At 51.1% G+C, this 18,915-nt stretch overlaps 2 protein-coding genes across 3 annotated transcripts; both read left to right on the top strand.

Annotated features, from left to right (window-relative positions):
* Positions 1 to 8,196: 8,196 nt before the first annotated feature.
* Positions 8,197 to 14,583, top strand: LOC127342379 (uncharacterized). 2 transcript variants are annotated; one of them, XM_071828126.1, is made up of 7 exons: positions 8,197 to 8,215; positions 8,326 to 8,464; positions 8,967 to 9,017; positions 9,127 to 9,178; positions 9,763 to 9,821; positions 10,341 to 10,386; positions 14,178 to 14,583. In XM_071828126.1, the coding sequence occupies exons 2-7, from the start codon at positions 8,393 to 8,395 to the stop codon at positions 14,303 to 14,305; spliced, it is 408 nt and encodes a 135-aa protein (XP_071684227.1). In that variant the 5' UTR covers positions 8,197 to 8,215; positions 8,326 to 8,392; the 3' UTR covers positions 14,306 to 14,583. The 2 variants fall into 2 exon arrangements, with proteins under 2 accessions (XP_071684227.1, XP_051224280.1); XM_051368320.1 differs by lacking the exon at positions 8,197 to 8,215 and having other exon boundaries at positions 8,293 to 8,464.
* Positions 14,584 to 16,140: 1,557 nt separating this feature from the next.
* Positions 16,141 to 16,830, top strand: LOC127342378 (histone H2B.1-like). Its single transcript, XM_051368318.2, has one exon. It carries the CDS (start codon positions 16,227 to 16,229, stop codon positions 16,683 to 16,685), a length of 459 nt encoding a protein of 152 aa, XP_051224278.1. The 5' UTR covers positions 16,141 to 16,226; the 3' UTR covers positions 16,686 to 16,830.
* Positions 16,831 to 18,915: the final 2,085 nt, after the last annotated feature.

Genomic DNA, 18,915 nt, shown 5'->3' with positions numbered 1-18,915 from the left:
TCTCCTTGGTGGATTTCTCGTAGGAGCTCAATCCCTTCAGCCGGCTCGACGCACCGCTGGAACACCCCACTTACGCTGCGTTTGTACAGCTGGTGGTTGATGATTGTGTAGGCCTTGGCCCTTCTCTCAATCTGCCTGGCCTGGACTCTATCATCAGGCAGCACACCGTCGGTGAGGTAGGAGAGGAATTCTTGTGCCCATGAAGGTACGCATCTTATCTCGAATACGCTGACCAACAGGGCCTCCTGCGTGGGAGCTTCCGGATTCGACTGCATGGTCGCCGGGTTCGGCTTGCTAGCCGGCGGGTTCGGCTTGCTAGCCCCCGAGTTTGGCGATGAAGCCCCCGGGTTGGACTGAGAAGTCCCCGGGTTCGGCATGCTAGCCGGCGGGTTTGGCTTGTTAGCCCCCGACTTGGGCGATGAAGCCCCCGGGTTCGGCTGAGCAGCCCCCGGGTCAGCCGGCACGAATATTGAATCCGAATCCGGTGACGGTATGATGGACGGCTTCTTGAGAACCGCCAAGGCGATGCCCGGCGGGATGGCTTGCCGGGTTGAGCCAATCTTGGACAAGGCATCAGCCGCCTCGTTGTTTGCTCGTGGCACGTGGTGGAATTCGCAGCCGTCGAAGAAGCCGGATAGCTGCTGGACATGGAAGCGGTATGAGGCCATGTTGGCGTCCTTCGCGTCCCAGTCGCTAGATGCTTGCTGTATAACCAAGTCGGAGTCGCCGAAGCAAAGTATGCGACGCACGCCAATCTCTTTGGCCAGCTTCAGCCCATGAATGAGCGCTTCATACTCCGCCACATTGTTGGATGCGGCGAAGTGGATCTGCAGGACGTAGTCCAGCCGGTCTCCCTTGGGAGAGGTGATGACGATGCCGGCTCCCAAGCCGTTGCGCATCTTGGAGCCGTCGAAGTGCATCTTCCAGTGTGTGGAATCTGGCACAGGCGGCAGGTATTGCATCTCAGCCCAGTCGACGAAGAAGTCCGCGAGGATCTGCGACTTGATGGCTGTGCGTGGCTCGTAGAGGATGGTGTGGGCGGCTAGCTCGAGGGCCCACTTGGCAACCCGGCCGTTGGCATCCTTGCTGCCGATGATTTCCGCCAAGGGTGCCGTGGCAACCACCTTGATGGGGTGCTCTTGGAAGTAGTGCTTGAGCTTCTTGGCCGCCATGTAGACGCCGTAGGTGACCTTCTGGTAGTGGGGGTAGTTTTGCTTCGACTGGGAGAGCACTTCGCTAAGGTAGTAGACTGGGCGCTGAACCAGCTGCTCTCTGTCGGCTTCTTTGCGCTCCACCACCAGGACAACGCTAACCACTCGGTTGGTGGCTGCGATGTACAACAGCATCGGCTCCATTGAAGCCGGCGTTGCAAGGATTGGCGCGGTTGAGAGCACGCGCTTCAAGTCACGGAAGGCCTCATCCGCCTGTGGTGACCAGACGAATTTGTCCGCCTTCTTCATCAATTGATACAGGGGCAGTGCCTTCTCCCCCAGCCGGCTGACGAAGCGGCTCAAGGAAGCCAGGCAGCCAGCAAACTTCTGGACGTCCTTGAGGCACTGCGGCAGTTCCATTTTCTCCAGGGCACTGATCTTGTCCGGGTTGGCTTCGATCCCTCGCTGAGAGACAAGGTAGCCAAGGAGCTGGCCAGACGGCACGCCGAATGTGCACTTGGCCGGGTTGAGCTTCATCCGGAATCTTCTCAGATTGGTGAAGGTTTCTCTCAGGTCATCAAGGAGGGTAGTCGTCTCCTTGGTCTTTACAACGACATCATCCACATATGCGTGAACGTTTCTGCCGATTTGATCCTGCAAGCATTTTTGCATGCACCTTTGGTAGGTGGCGCCGCATTTTTCAAGCCGAACGGCATAGTCGTGTAGCGAAGCCCCGTACGGGGTAATGAACGAAGTCTTTATTTGATCAGCCGGATTCAAAGGAATCTGGTGGTAGCCTGAATAGGCATCTAAGAAAGACAACAGTTCACAGCCGGCAGTCGAGTCTATAACTTGATCTATGCGCGGCAGGGGGAAGGGGTCCTTCGGGCACGCCTTGTTCAGGCTGGTGTAGTCGATACACATGCGCCAGGAGCCGTTCTTCTTCAACACCAGGACCGGGTTCGCCAACCAGTCCGGGTGCAGCACTTCCATGATGAAGCCGGCAGCTAGGAGCCGGGCGATTTCTTCACCGATGGCCTTCCTTCGTTCTTCGGTGAAGCGCCTGAGAGGCTGCTTCACCGGCTTGGCTTCAGGCCGGACATGGAGGTGGTGCTCAGCCAACTCCCTCGGCACACCCGGCATGTCTCTTGGAGTCCATGCGAAGATGTCCCGATTCTCACGGAGGAAGCTGGTGAGCTCGCTTTCCTATTTCTTGCTCAAGCCGGCACCGATGGTGACGTACTTGTCCGGCTGTGCCGGGTCCAGCAGGATCTTCTTGGTGTTGTCGGCCGGCTGGAAGTGAGTCGTCCCAGCCGGGTTGCCTGCAGCCGGCATGTCTGTCTGCGCGGCCTTGGCGAGGGCGACGGCGTCGTGGATGAGCTGCTTCTCGGTGGCGATGACCAGCGTCTGGGCCATCTTGTAGCTCTGCGTGGCGCAGTCCATGGAGCGGCGATAGTCGCCGGCTACGGTGATGACCCCCTTGGGGCCAGGCAGCTTCATCTTCAGGTACCCGTAGTGAGGTACCGCCATGAACTTGGTCATGGCCGGCCTGCCCAGGAGCGCGTGGTAGGGACTCACGAGGTCCACCACCTCGAACTCGATTCTCTCGGTGCGGAAGTGGTCCGGCTTCCCGAATATCACCTCCAGCGTGATCCGGCCGATCGGCTGGCAGCAGTGGCCTGGCACGATGCCATGGAAAACGGTGGGGGTGGGGCGCAACTCGGCCTCTTGGATGCCCAGCTTGCGGGCGGTGTCGCGGTAGAGGATGTTGATGCTGCTGCCGCCGTCGATGAGGACGCGCGAAAAACGCACGCTGCGCCGGGTTGTGCCGATGGTGGGGTCGAGGACCATGGCGTAGCTGCCCGGCTTTGGCAGGACAGCCGGTGTGTCGCGGCAATCAAAAGTGATGGCCTGCTCTGACCAGTTTAGGTATCGGGGGACCGGCGGTATGACCGCGTTGACCTCGAGGGAACGGCTCGCGGCTCGTCTTGTCCTCGGGCTCGGAGGTGAAGATGATGTAGGTAGCATCTTCGGCCAGATATCGGCCGCCATGGTGCACTTGGTTAGCCTCGTGGTGCTCGAGGTTGGCGTTCTCTGCGCCGGCTTGGCCACCCGGCCCGCCGGCTGGTGGGGGCGGGGGTGGAGGCGGGAGAGGTTCACCGCTTGTCAGCCGCTTCATGAAGTGGCAGTCGCGGGTGGTGTGGTTGGAGGGGTTCTTGCCGCTGTGGTACTTGCACGGCGAGTCGAGCATCTGCTCGAAGGTGTACTTCGGCTTCCACTGCCGGTCTTGCTTACGGCGGCTGCCGCCTGCCGCGTTGTGCCCACGGCGGCTACGTGGGCGGAGCCGTACCGGCGGTCCGGCTGGTCGCTGTGACGCTTGCCGCGGTAGTTGTCTCGCCGGCTGCCATGAGAGGCGCCGTCTGCCGGCTTGTGCTCAGCCGACTTGTGTTGGTCCCGCCTAGAGGGAGCCGGTGCTGGGTCAGCCGGCGCCTTGCCGGCTTCTTCAGCCAGCGCGTATTTGTCCGCGATGGCCATCAAGGCGGCCATCGACTTGGGGTCACTACGGCGCAGCTTGTGCCACAGCAAGGTGTTTGGCCGGCAGCCTCCCATGAAGAAGCTGATGGCCTGGATCTCGTGCACGCCCTCGCAGGAGTTGCGCATCTCGCACCAGCGCGTCAGGTATGCGCGATCCGTCTCGTCCGGGCCCTGCTTGCACATCTCAAGCTGCTGAGGGCGGCCCGGCCGGCGGTAGGTGCCGGTGAAGTTGCTGACGAAGGCCTCTTCGAAATCCAGCCAGCCGTTGATGCTGCCGGCTGGGAGGTTGTTGAGCCAGGTGCGGGCGGAGCCGACCAACATCAGGGGGGAGTAGCGTACCGCCCACCGCTTGTTGCCTCGAGAGATGCCGACTGCGGTGGAGTAGTCCTGCAGCCAGTCCTCCGGCTTGGCGGTGCCGTCGTACTTGGGCGTGTCGCGGGGGAGCTGGAAGCCGTCGAGCACGGGCTCGTTGGCGATGCGGGGCCCGAAGCACTTGGGGCAAGCCGGCGCCTCCTCTTCCGCGATGCGGGATTCGACCAGCCGATCGAGGCGGTCTGCGCGTCGATGGGCTCGATGCGGGGGCCCAGCCGGAGCGTGCCGGCTGGCGTGTGCCGGCTGCTTACGGAGCCGGCCGGTCTTCAACGGCGGGGCTCGGAGTCTTGCTCCTGGTTTCGGCTTGGGGGAGGCCGGCTGCGGCTGCTGCCGCTCGGCTGGTGGCTCGGCCGGCCCGAACTTGCGTGCGTGGCCCGGGAGTCACGGTGCCGGCTTGGTGCTGGGGAGGCGGACTCGGCCGTGTCCCTGGCGCCTTCCCTGTCGTTGCCTGCAGCGCCACGAGCGTGAGAAGCTGCGGGGGCATTGACATACCCGGGGTCGGCCGCCGCCTGTTGGCTGCGTTGAGCAGCTCGCCACCCGCTTGGTCTGGCGGCGTAACTCTTCGCCTTCAAGGCGGTTCAGCTCTTCTGTGGCGGCTTCTGCCGCGCGCATGTTCTTGTCGGGGGTGTTGTAGACGGGGAGCTCCGCGGACGGAGCCGGCGAAGGAGCGCCGTCGCGGGCGATCTCAGCGCCAAGGTCGCGGCCCCTGCGGCGAATCTGACCGGCTCGGCTGTGACCGTCGCCGCCTGGAGTGAGGCCGTGGGCGCGGTTGTACTCGCGCTGAGTGATCTCCATCTGGCGCTTAGCAGCGGCCAGTTCTTCGGTTTGCTTGAGGAGGAGGCGGCGATGCGCCTCAATGTCCGCCTCGATGGGGGTGGGGTCTCCGCCAGGCGTGAGGGGGGTGCTCTGCTTTGCCGGGACTTCGTCCAGCCGGGACGGTGGCGGTGGCGCCTTCGGGCCCGAGCCGGAGGCGTTGGGGTCGACGTTGCGCTCAGTCGGGGCCGCGCATGCGCGGGTTCTTGGTGGGGAGCTCGTCGCCGCCCATCATGACTTGCACGACGGCGGGGCTGGCGTGGGCGCTGCTGCCGGCTCGCGGAGGAGGGCTTGCGCAGCGCAGCACCTGCCGCGGGTAGCGCGGCGGTGCGACGGTGGCGACGTAGACGTCGTGGCCGCCGAAGGAGATGACGCTGCCGCCGGCTGGGAAGGGCCGGTCAGCGAAGCAGCCAGCGTTGTCGCTGACGCAGTCGAGGGAGCCGAATCTCCAGATCAAGCCTGAAGCGACTCGCTCGCCGGTGGTGATGGTGAGGCCCGTCCGGATGAAGACACCGGCCGAGGATGCTGAAGGCCCCACGGTGGGCGCCAAATGTCGTGGTATCGTCACGGCATATGCCATAGGGTGGCTAATCGAAGTGGTTCCTGAGGGATCTCACGGCGGTATCCGGATGCGGGTATGGGCACGAGCGACACGGCGACGTACCCAGGTTCGAGGCCCTCCGATGGAGGTAAAACCTCTACTCCTGCTGTGAATGTATATGATGATCACACAGTACAATGGTGCTCCTAGAGCTGTGTCCGGCTGCTCCTGGGAGGCTAAGGGAGACGATGGTCTCTCTTACAGGGCAGCTCTATAGGTGGAATGAAGTAAGAATGATCGATCCCCTACACGAGAGGGGGTAGTGCGGCTTATATAGGCGCCGGCACTTTACATATAAGACCCTATAGTTTACTGGCCGGCTTGGCCGGCTCCGGCTTCCGCTCCTTCCCGAGGCGGTGACGTCAGGAGGCATCGTGGCCTGTCCCATCCGGCTGCCACGGTCAGCGGTATGGAGAGGAGGTGTCCCTGTCGCCGTCAGCCACTGTAGCCAGTACGGATCGTCGTAAGCCCTGACGGCCTATCCGGCGCGTGGCACTATTGCTCCACAGTGCCCTGCGCTTTACGGAAGATGGAGTCGGCGTGGACTTTAGGAACCCGGATCACCAACCCGGTTCCTTCCAGTGCAAGACTCGCCAGCCTCGAGTCGGTCTGAGGTACAAACCCCAGTCGGATATGGCTTGTAGAAGCCGGCCCAGCTACAGCATTAGTGGCCGTAGCCAGGCCGACTAGGACCTAGAGCCAGCCGGCTTCCGGACCAGCCGGCCACGGCGCCAGCCGGCTGCTCCTCAGCCGGCCTTTGCCGCGAGCCGGCCAGTGGCCAGCCGGCTGCTCCGCGTCCATTGCCCTATCCGGGGTCTTCCCCCGACATGTATGTGGTTCACAACATGACTCGATAAAATTGGGAACAACCGTCCTGAATGTGTACAACCAATGCCATGGTCGACGAGAAACCCATGACTTTGGTGCAAACCCGCCTTAGCTTGGTGGGAATCTTCAGAGTAAAAGTTATCGAGTTAATTTGGCAAATGACACTTCTAAACAGTGTATGTAACTCGGCCAATCTACAAATAGTTATTTATCGATCAACCTTTTTTGGCCATCCCATTAGCATTCCTCATTCTTTTCTCAAATGCACGAATCCAATATTTGCATTAGATGGTCTTAGCAATGGCTTACAAATAATTATCTCTAGGACATCGTATAAATAACACAACCACATTCGAAAACCCATCACGATCAACAAAATGTCCGATGCTCACCTCAATATGTCGTTAGAGGGAAGGGTTTACCATCAGTCCAGGCTCAACAAAGTCTTCTTCGGAACAAAAGTATTTAAAACATAAAGAAAACACATGAGATGATGTCACTTGCCATAATTTCCTACTAGTTATTGACGCCTAAAATATTAGAGAAACTAGAGAAAAGTTGTATTTTATGACCCAATTCTATGGCTCGACGATCTTGTGGTGGGATTTTTTTTCTCAAGATTGAATCCTCTCAAGCAAATATGAACCTATATTTCACTAGACATTGTGGTTGCTCTAAGATGATTTTTTTTATGATGGTAGGACTTCACTAGATAGTCACCACTAGCTCCTGACATCGGCCGAGAAGACCATGTCGGGAGAGTCGGGCAGAGGCGGAGATGGCACGGGACAAGGGATGGCACCTGCAGGGGTATGGGTACGGATAGAGCCATCCCATACCCGTACCCGTCGCCTACAATTTTACCCGTCACCCGTATCCATAACCGTTATTGGGTACAAAATTTTCCCATACCCGTCATCCAACAGGGTAAATGGGTACCCATGGGTAAAAGTACCCGGTCTTACAACACATCAGATTGATCAAAAAAGTATGACAGGAGGTGAAATGATCCTAAATAGGGGGTCTAATCCTCACTAACCTACCAGTGGTTGTGAGATTGGAAAGCGTGAGATTTAGCCTAGCAACATGAAGGCATGATTAGGGGAAAAATTAAGTAGTTTAGAATATTACAACGGTCCACTTGTTAAATTTAGATGGGTACATGGGTACTTACCCACTCTACCCGATAGGTATGATATTTTCCCATTTACAAAGTTGTGGGTAATATTTTATTCTTCTAACGGATTTTTACATGATGGGTACGCGGGTCATGGGTACCCATTACCACAGCAAAGCGCTATGCCCCAGGGCCAAGAACTTTTTTCCATTGCTCCAAACTAGAGCCCATATACCCCTTTCCTTGCTTATCAAAGCCCAAACACGCATGGCCTTGACTGTGTCAATAGGCTTTGCCAGATCCGGTCAAGCCCACAACTGCTCCGCCTCGTTCTGGGCCCAGGGCCCATCCACACGTCTTGGAGGAGAAGAAAGAGGAAATCGGACGGCTGCGGTGGCCGAATCGCGACCGCTCCAAAATCGCAGGGTTTTGACGAGTTCAGGCTTCGTTCGGCATACAGGAATTTCGAAGGAATTTTTGGAGGATCGGTTTCCGTAGGAATTTCTACCTGCAGTGCGTTCGTTTTGGGGGAATCCCTGTGACCCATTCCACCGAAAAGTCACCCAAACCTGTACTTTTCACGGGAAACCAAAAATCCAGTAGAACCTCATGTTCTGGCAGAGGCCCGAGGCTAAACGCAGGCTCTAGGTTATCCAGCCGAATAAACAATGCAGCCGTACGAGAGTTGCCACAGGTCATCACTTTTCAGGACAATAGAAAATTCTAATCAGGAGTAAGAACGTTCATCCCTCCATCGTACTCAAGGGTGCCATTTCCTGCAAATCGAACAGGCCATAGGTTTGCTATTCACCCTCAACCCTATTCCTATGCGGTTATTTATTCCTATGTTTTTTCTTCCAATGAACCGAACGGAGCCTCAGTTTTGTTTCCTGTGGCTGCGGCGACAGGTCAGAGAGACTCGGAGCTTCCCTTCCCCCCCCCGATCCACCCGTCGGACCATCTCCCGGGCGCGCCATGGCGGAGCACGCCGCCCCGGAGCTCCCGAAGAGGTGCCACCACTGCGCAGGGCCCCTCTCCAAGGACATGGTACGCCCACCCTCCCACATCGTCTCCTCTTCCTCCCGCCGCCGCTTGTGTGTCGCGTTGCGTTAGTTTTCTGCGCTGCTTCCTACCTCCGTATGGTGGTTGTACCCGGCGACGGAGACGTTGTGGGGTTTCGCCCTGCTCCCCGTGCTCCCGATTTGCTCCGCGGAGGATCGTGCTGGGGGTTGGATTGGGTAATGGATCCTGACGGCGTTGAGTACTTGCCAGTTTTACCCCTTTGTCTGTTTGGCATGAATTATGGTACTATGATTATTGATGTATGATGGCTCATATTTAGCTAGCTCTTGCTTTTCACTTGTGCAATTGTGCTTCCTGAAGCACACCTGTGCGGTTATACATTATTTTGGACAAATGCACCTGATGCATAATCAGTGCTTTTCTAAATTATTATTTTTGCACTGGTGCGATTTTTTGCTATTATAAACTATTTCCGACGCAATTTATGCGACTGTAGTACTGATGCATGTTGTGGGATTGTTTGAAGGAAACAAGCAGCTGGACGGTGACCCCCTTGGTTAGAGATAGCTTCTCAATGGTATGTTTTACTCGCCCATTACTGCTCTCTACCGCAAGTTACTCCTCTTTGCTCCAAAACTTTTGCAAATATTGTCTCATGTTATAATATACGTATCATACTGAAACAGATCGGTTCCGCTGTTGGGGGTACTGCAGGCGCGTTTTATGCTTTCAATCATGGTATTTAGCTACCCTTTCCTTCAGAGACTGATTTGAGACATTCAGTACAAGCTGGTTGTTTATGATGTGACAATATTAAAATATTATATTGTGAATAATAATTATTGTGTTTCCTTTATCATGCTTCATGCATATCTGGATAGTTATTATGTTTCCGTTACCATATGCGGCATAAATGTCATTGCGTTTGTTCGGTTTGCGACTTGTGAGAGGTGTTGCTAGTTGGCATGATATTGCTTGTCATTCATCATACAGTGATCTTCAATATCATTTCAAATCTTAAAAAATTATCCAGATATGCATTTTTTGTCTGTGTTGGTAAAGGCTTGCTTATGTTGCTCTAAAGCCCTTCCCTGAGCATGCCCTGCTTGCACGGAAGTTTTGTTTCCCCCTTCATTACAGTACATGATGTTTGCAAACCTGCATTAACAGCCACTAGATTTTCCTGCTTGGTAATTTCGTTAGAAATGGATCTAGAATGAAACTGGTTAGAAATTTGTTACTTGATCTTATCATGTTATTATACTGTTATAATAACTAGTGCTAATATATTCCCATTAACATTAATTTTCTTTTATATTCAGCCATGCCTGTCGTTCGGCGTTACGTAAAAGGGCCAATGTGGGTACACTTTCTTGTTGGTGTAAGTACTCTGTCCTTTTTCTTTTTTCAATATTAGCTATTGTTGACCTGTTTAGCATGAATTATTTCGAGTATGCAGCTTTAATATGTTTTGTCCATTGATGGATATATATATGTGCTCTAATGGTCATCCACCATCTCAACAATTCTCGGTGATAACATTAGAACCTGAAACGGGGAAAAGATGGTGTTTTATTTTTAAAACTTTGTCATCAAGCACTAGTTTCCTTGTATTTTTCTCTTAACACACATCAATCATGTAGTTTATTCTCTGGACAGACCACCAAGTAGTCATTGTACCCATGTGCTGAATTTCATACCATTCAGTGCAGAAAATAGGTTTCATAATCAGAATGGAATCCGTCCTAGATTCGTTTAAGCATATAGTCACAGGTGCACACTAAGGTTCTCTTGAGAATTTAAAAAAATGTTCTTGTATTTGGCACAAAGGTTGAATTAGGATACTATTTTTAGTTCAATCTGTTGGTCTTTTAGTCTTATCCGCTGTTTCCTCCTGCAGGCCCCTCCAGTTATGGTATTTTCTTCTGCATGTGCTGGATTAGCAGGTCAAGTAACATTCTGCTGTACTTTAGACTGTTTATTCTGTTTCCTAATTGTATTATTATTATTTTTCTTGATAACATGGTCGGTATAAAATTTCCATTTTATGTATCTTCCTGGTATAGTGAGGTGTATTTGAACAGTTTCATTCCCTGTTCCATTATGAGTTACATTTCATTTAGCTTGTCTATAAAGCACACCTACAGCTTCTACCGATTCTTAAGCAAGTGTCCTGGATGAAGTTTTAATGTTTAGTAAGATTTGTGCACTTAGTTGAACCCTGTTATTTTGATCAATATTTATTTAGTAAAACAAAGCAACGATCCTGAACCAATAGGAGGGCAGCACAATGCATAGGTATTAGCATGGAAGATTTACATCTGGTTGTTATGCCAGACCATGGCTGGCTTAAAGGCACACCTGTTTTCATATACAGTAGTATGCAGCCTCTTGCCGATCTTTATTAGTAGTGTTGGTTTGTTCTGTTAGCCATGATTTCATAAACTCATGTTTAGAGTTGGTTCACATGTGCTAATCCACTACTTCATAATTGTATGCTTTGTACTCTTGTCTGCCGATGTGGATGAATGAAAACCAACTTGAATAGTCTAAACCAATTTTATGGTATGCTATCATAGTGTGTTTTTGTCTAGCCTGTTCTTGGTGTCATGAGCACCTCTAGTGATGCGTCTCCCTCTTATATCTCAATCGACCACTGCTTTCTTCTTCACGCTCAACAATGTCAACATTAAGAGCCTATGTTCCATTCGTTCTTGATTTCCACTCCAGCAATTACTCCCAAAATGGTGTACTCTTGGAGCTTACCCTCACCAAGTTCAGAATTACATCTCACATCAATGGCGATAATCGTAGCACGATGATGGGGTGTAGCCCCAGTTTTGACCCCAACAAGTGTTGGCTCTGTGTAAGATATTCTCGACATGGCCATGGATATGGTGAGCACTCTCTACACCATTTGGATGCTATCGGGCATTTCTTTCTTTTCAAGGACATGGTCATGGGTTTCAGTAGTAGATTGCTAGGTTGTTCTCTTTTAGAGAAATAAGACTTAAGCAACTTCGGTGCTCACCAGATCCATGACCATATTGAGGATTTATATAGAGATCGTTGCACAAAGACAACACGACTGTGAGGTCAAGCTGGTTCCAGTCCACATTACAGTCTGGTCACCGCTGCTGATTTGAGAGGTAAGGTCAAACTCAGGGTTCTCAAAGAGTCGATGCCATTTTGAGTAGATGTAGGGGTGACAAGAAAGGTTGGAAACCATACTCTTGATGTTGACAATGGTGAATGTGTAGACGGACAAGATAGTGGTAGAAGAGGAGACATTAGCCATTGCCCATGGCACAAAAATCTAGGCAAGAACCAACTATGGTACCATGCTGGAAAATTGACTTAGGGCTACGCGGACAAAAAACCATCTCCAACGGTCTGACGCAAAGTGACCGCAACGTCTGCCTAGACGCAAACGCGAACCAAATTTGCGTCGCGAATGCGTCCGCGCCCGTCCGTTTTGGCCTCCTTAGCCCCTCTCTCTCCTCATTTAATGCATGGCAGGCCCATGTGCTGGTCACTCCTGGCCACACAAAAGGCATTTTTTTCTATCTCCTCCCTAATTAATGCATGGCAGAGCCCTTGTGATAAAAAAATGTGTCTCTGCCCCTGGAGAAGGTGTAGATGCATACGAACATGTGGGCATCTCCAGCGACCCAACGCGGACACAAAAATTGGTCACATGTCCGCATGCGTTTGCACTTTCCCAGTGGCAGAGACACATTTTTTGACCGCAAAGGCCCTGCCATGCACTAATTAGGGAGGAGAGAGAAAAAAGATGTCTTTTGTGTGGCCAGGAGTGGCTAGCACATGGGTCTGCATGCATTAAATGAGGAGAGAGAGGAGGTCAGAACGGACGAGCGTCCGCGCCGACGCATTCGTGGAGCAAATTTGGGCCGCGTTTACGTCTGGACGGACGCTGCGGTTATTTTGCGTCAGGCCGCTGGAGGTGGTTTTTGGTCTGTGCAGACGCAAATAGACGCTTTTGGTCCGTTTGCAACGCCCCGTTGGAGATGCCCTTACCAATTTTCGTGTTAGCGCCCGATGCAAACGGACACAAATCGTGTCCAAAATACGTCGGGCCGTTGGAGATGCCTTTACGTCATTCAGGCTTGTTTGCATTCATTTTCAGCATTACAGAGTACGCACGTGTGATAGTGGATGAGTAAGTGTGAACAAGCTATACACTGGTGCCCGCAGAAAAGAAGTATACACAGGAGGATAACGAGTGGGATGGGCTGGTATGAACGTTGGCTGAAAGCCATGTTCGGTCCCTGGAGAACAGTCATGTAGTTTCACACCTGGATAAGGTGTCATCTAAGGATGGCAATTTTATCCATGGATTTGGGTATCCATGGATATCCGACCCAATGGGCACGGGTATGGTGGGCTGATTATACCCACGGATTTCATGGGGCGGATATCCAATAACTCATGGGGCGGGCATGGATAGAGGTTTTGCCCCATGGATATCCAATAGATATCCAGCTGACATGAGGGTCCCACATGTCAGTTAGAGATAGGATTTTACCTAGGCCTAGCTACCATTCTCTTGAGGCCAAAATCACCAAAGGCCCGCTAAGTCACGTAACCCATGATTATCACTACATTCATGCCCCCCCTCTGAGGGAGGGTTTGGTCGGCGGCCCTCCCTTCCACCCCTCCGGCAGTCCAGCTCTGCTCCGCCTAGGAGACGGACCGACGGGCAGTGGGCTTGCTCTCATTCCATCTCCCTTCCTCTTCCTCCTATTCATTGCCCACATAATTATTGCTGAAATGTTACAGAAATATTGTCGAAATGCTAATAAAGTGGTGTTGTTACACTCTAATATGTTATGTTCATGTACATAGTGCGTAAACACATGGATATCCATGGATATCTGCCGGTGGATTTGGATTTGGAGCGACAACCATGCCCATGGATAGTTTCGTGGGCGGGGCAGAGCGAGGTTGGTGGATTTGGGCATGGATCTGGTTTTGGCATATGCCAGTGTAGCACAACACATTGCAAGTAAGGGTGTCCATTTTACCACGTGAGCAACGCAGGTGCTAGCGGTATAGTGTATGGTGGTATCATTGAGTAAACACGAGTGGAAGTGGAAATAGGTGTCTTGTACTATTTCCGTATTATTTGGGAGTAACTATGAGTATGCTAGGATATTTCATGTATGATGGTGGTGCTTGAAAAACCAAGTGATGAGGACCTGGTTCGTCTAGATCGCTTTTTATGCATCAGAGGTTCAATTAAAACTAGACGGAATCAACACAGATTAAGCATCTCAGATTAATACTAGATGAGATAGACGAACATTTCATCTGTGTTCTAATTACACTCATATATCGTACATGCCCTATTCGGTTATTTTATTTCAGAACATTTGCTTTTGACCAGCTGTTTTAATGCGATGACTAATTAGTCCAGTCTTAGTAGTTACTCTAGTTCCAAGACAGTGGAGTAATTACAGTGACTATGTCCATGTACATAGGGTGCAATTTAGCAGGCGGCAGCAGCTATTCTATAGAGATAAGAAATGTATTTCTTAACAGTGTTTCGGTAGATTCTTACCATCTTTAGATTAGTTTACCAAGTATATTCTCAAATTCAAATTAAGCAAAGTAATTGAGCCTTCTGCACTTGCATATGTTTTAGAATATTACGTCATGTATATGGATGATTCGCTGTTATCAGCCATTAAGCTAAAGTTTTTAATTCTATCTACAGGTGGCACAATACCAGCTCTTGCACAGCTGATTTCATCGTCCTGTCATGCCGCCATGTCATCACCCTCATTTACCCGCTCTGCTTCTCGTGAGGACATGCACAAGAGCAGAGGATCCTCGCCCTTGTAACTCGCACAACAGACCCAGCACTGAATTGTAGCGCTCTACAGAAATCCATGGTACCACTGACAGGGGGTCAACTTTTGTAAATGCCAAGATTTTCTTGCGGAATGACGCTAAAGCTTGTACTGCCCTGTTCGCATTTTTTGATATCTATCAATATGCATAGGTTGTGTCGTTTATGATATCGGGTTAACTTTTGTTCACAATAAGTCCTTGGGTGTTTGCTCAACTCAACCTGAGGATCTGTTCATCTGTTCCAAAATGGTACATACTTTTGCTTGTTAGACTCGTGATGCTGCTCTGTTATTGTAAAGCTTCTGTTGGGTTTAAAATGGTCAAAACATAGCTGGAGCAGAAACACTGCAAACTACTGTTTTGCCAATGCATTCGTAAAATGATATCTTTGAGACCGCTGGAACAGATAAATCAGCCCTAGCATCGTTGAGTCTTTTGCCAATTCTGTTGTACTGCTCGTTCAGACGCCAAATTTCGGTTAGTTTTCGTTTGGGTTACAAGTCCTGGAGTGTTGTATTGACTTAATTCAGCTGGGGTTCTTCTCTTCCTGCACCTACCTTCACATCCTCTCCTTCATCTACCTTGCCCAAGCGTTGACCATAGTGAGACCGGTCCAAACCCGAGCCTTCTCTGAGTAGAGGGGAGATGCCGGAGTAGATTCTAGCAGTAGAAGCAAGTTTTATGGCAGTTTGCCGGTTGTTTGGGTAAGGCGTCGGTGTCTTTTGCCCGGACCCGGTGCTTCGGCTAGGCTACGGCCTGCTGCGGCGTTGAACTTCGGTGGTCGGAGTGAGTGGCGAGCTCGACAATGTCCAAGATCTCCCTGAATAAAGGGCTCGTTAGGAGCCTTCTTCTGTTGCGGCTGTTGGAGGCCACCCAGCTTCTCTTGCTTGCTTGGCTGGCATCGGCGGCAAAGAGTGCGGGGAAGGTGGTGTCGTCAAGCAGTGGAGTCTTCTTGTTCTTGCGAGGTCGTGGAGACGATGGAAGAAGGTCGACTCTGTGCTTCGTGGCTCTGTATTGGAGGATCTCGGATTCACTGGAAACTGTTTCTTTTGTAGCGAATCCCAAGTGACGGTGTGAGGGTGCCACTATCTTCAACCACAAGCATGGTCCAACTGCACTCGAGTATGGTTTTCTCGAGTAGTTTGTCCTGTGAGCGAGGATCTTCTTCAACTCCGGTGGGGTGGAGTCCGCTGCCTCCCAGCGCCCCAAGTGATTTCGCCCTTGGTGGCGTTGGGAGCGGCCGCATCAGGTGGCATGGCGACAGAGCTCAAGGACCTGATTTTTGCGGGCCGACGTGATTTCTTTTGGGGTGCAATCATAGTTTCAAATGTCCTCCATACGTACTTAGGGTCTTAATGTAAAGTTGTACCCTCCGCCTTGTTAATGCAATTTCGAGGTTCTTTGGGGCCTTTTGTCGTAAAAAAAGTTCTTCTCTCCTGCCAAAATGCAAACATATTTTTTGCTGCGTGCTAATTCTCACTTGGATTTGCATTTGATATTACGGTCATGTAAATCTTGTTTTTACCCTTGGTGATTACACAACTTCTTTCAGGTTTGCCGTATTTTTAACATAGTACAGCTGCCTGACTTTTGTTAACCCAAGATAGAACTAGTGCCGACTCAAACGATCCATTGCTACATGCGCGCGCTGAAACCCACCCGCCTACCATCTCGCCACGTCAGCGATCCGCGCGACGGCACATCTGGCCCGTCGATCCCAAACAGCGGCGGACGGCTGGATCACTTCACGTCACCGATCCGAGGCACCCACCTCTCCACCAATCAGCGTCCGGCTCCTCCCTTCCATATAAGGATTCCGCCCGCTCCTCTCATCTTCACATCTCACATCTCATCTGCAAGCTATTCCTCACCTTCCAGCGAAATCCCACCACCACTCCCCCGAGAATCATCCATGGCGCCCAAGGCCGAGAAGAAGCCGGCGGAGAAGAAGCCCGTGGAGGAGGAGCCCGCGGCCGAGAAGGCCAAGAAGACCCCCGCCGGCAAGAAGCCCAAGGCCGAGAAGCGGCTGCCGGCGGGCAAGACCGCCTCCAAGGAGGGCGGCGAGAAGAAGGGCAAGAAGAAGGCCAAGAAGAGCGTCGAGACCTACAAGATCTACATCTTCAAGGTGCTCAAGCAGGTGCACCCGGACATCGGCATCTCCTCCAAGGCCATGTCCATCATGAACTCCTTCATCAACGATATATTCGAGAAGCTCGCCGGCGAGTCCGCCAAGCTCGCGAGGTACAACAAGAAGCCCACCATCACCTCCCGGGAGATCCAGACCTCCGTTCGCCTCGTCCTCCCCGGGGAGCTCGCCAAGCACGCCGTCTCTGAGGGCACCAAGGCTGTCACCAAGTTCACCTCCTCCTAGACTCTTCTGCTTCGGTTACTCTGTAGTTAGCTGCGTGGTTTCGTTCGTAGTTTGATCTTGCAAGAATTGTATTGGCTCTGGGAAAAAAAAACATCTGTTTCTCCATCTCGAGAAATGCTAATGCTGCATCGTTAATTTGAATCAATCTGCTTTGTCTGTCCCCATCTCTTGATATGGGCTTTGTAGTATTACATGTGTCTGGTTCTGATGCTCCCTGTTATGTTTCAGTATGCAAATGTGTAAATCTCAGCAGGTCCGGCCTCTATTTTTTTTTTCAGATCTATTTCTCCCTCATTTTTCCTGACTTGTTTGTAGTTTTCTATCCGCTGCTATATTTCTACCCCCTTGTACATTTCAATTTTTCAATGCATTGTAACCCGCCCCCACATGAAACTCTCTTTTTTTTTTTTTTGAACGTGAACAGCAGGCGCTCTGCTTTTGCATTATAGTAGGGGGAAAAGCTTTACAAAATGTGGCACAAAGGTGCCAGGATGAAAGGAAAAGAAAGACACTCTAACTGAGCCACCTAGCTACACAGCCAGGCTCAACAACATCAAGTCAGCCCGGATCAAAGACGCCACTCCAGGAGCTGTTGCCACTTTATTCTGGAAGATCCTCCTTCCTCTCTCCTTCCAGATGTGCCAAATAACATAAATAGCAATCGGTAGCTCATGCAATCTCTGATCCTTGGTGCCACTGTGTCGTGAAGAATCCCACCAAGAGCAAACCTCAGTGGCATCAGCAGCACGTTATGAAACTCTCTTTCAGTTCAGAAAGCACACGATTCGATTGTTCTCGCTCAAAGATGGGCGCACAAAACAATGCCGCGAACCATTCGCTCCCAGAAACCAGCGCGTTGCAGTTGCAATCTGTCCATTTTGCGCACCATAGATCTGCTCGCGATTTCAGTTAGCAATGGCCCCCTCGACGTTGTAACTTGCGCAACAGACCCAGCACTGAATTGTAGCTCTCTACAAAAACCTGTGGTACCGCTGATATGGGGTCACTTTTCTTTTTGAAAATGTTAGTAAGATTTTCCTGTGGAATGTGTGCTATCTCTTTGCATTTTTGGTATCTTCGTCTAACTTGGCTCTTGCAATGTCAATATCTACCACACAAAACCCATCCAGTGGTTCTCCTCTGCCTTCTACTACTTTCTGCAGCTGTTTGGTTTTCGTTCAACAGAAAAACACAAGTCCGCAGACTGTATTCTCAGTGTCTGAACTTTAGATCAGTGAACTAAAGAAGCTAAGAAAAATAATAAATTTGGAAAATTTAAATAGTTGCACGGTTGCTTGCGAAGCCTGCAACAAGTCTACATAAGTTCAACCAAATAGCTTCAGGTTACTTGATTAGAACGCTCATATCCATCGAAGGCTTCAGGTTACCTATATAGGGCACACACGAACAGGGGGAGAAGAAATAGCTGCTGTCGATTGTTATCTTGGACTTGTAGCTATGTAGTTGCTATCTTGGTTAGTTATTGAACGCTCATATCCATCCTTGCGTTGGAACGGACACATCAGCTCATATCCATCGAAGGCTTCAGGTTACCTATAGTGCACACACGAACAGGGGGAGAAGAAAATAAAGCTAGACTTAAACAAGAGCAAACCCTGCTTGAGAAAACAAGTCTACGCAACGATCCATGTATTTAGGAATTCCTACAGCCACAAAGCTCCCAACAGAAGATGGACGAATGAACACCACCATCAGAAAATATGCCAAAAGCAACTTCACACTTGATTTCTTCGGCGTCTAAACCTTTTAATCTTCCTCCTGCATCGAGCCATGACCAAATCTAGCACCACCGCCATTCTGTCCGTCCACAGAGGTTGGCAGGACTGAAGAAAGGAAAAAAAAAGCATGAAGAAAGCATAGGCTGTTTAAGGATTTTACCTTCAAATATCAACTTGTTGCGAATGGTCCAAAGAGACCACATCACAACAGAGGCTCCCACCCAAGCACAGTCAAATTAATCAACTTAGACAAACATAACAGATCAAGCACAAAATGAGGACTAGCAGGCCAATCAACAACTTTACACTAAGTGTAGACCAAACAAAGGCAACCAGGGCCCAGGGGACACTGAAAGAGAAGGTGGTCTACAGATTCCAGCTCATCATACAAATGACATCTCCCAGAAGTGTTACCATGCCTAATCAGAATCTGCTCCCTTAACTTGGAATATATGGAGAGCTCGGAATGACTTGATCTTTAAGCAAATACC

This window comes from Lolium perenne, chromosome 3 (assembly GCF_019359855.2).
Source record: "Lolium perenne isolate Kyuss_39 chromosome 3, Kyuss_2.0, whole genome shotgun sequence".
Taxonomy (NCBI): Eukaryota; Viridiplantae; Streptophyta; class Magnoliopsida; order Poales; family Poaceae; genus Lolium; species Lolium perenne.
Note: the sequence above shows the minus strand (reverse complement) of the source record. Positions and strands in the feature narration are given on the sequence as shown.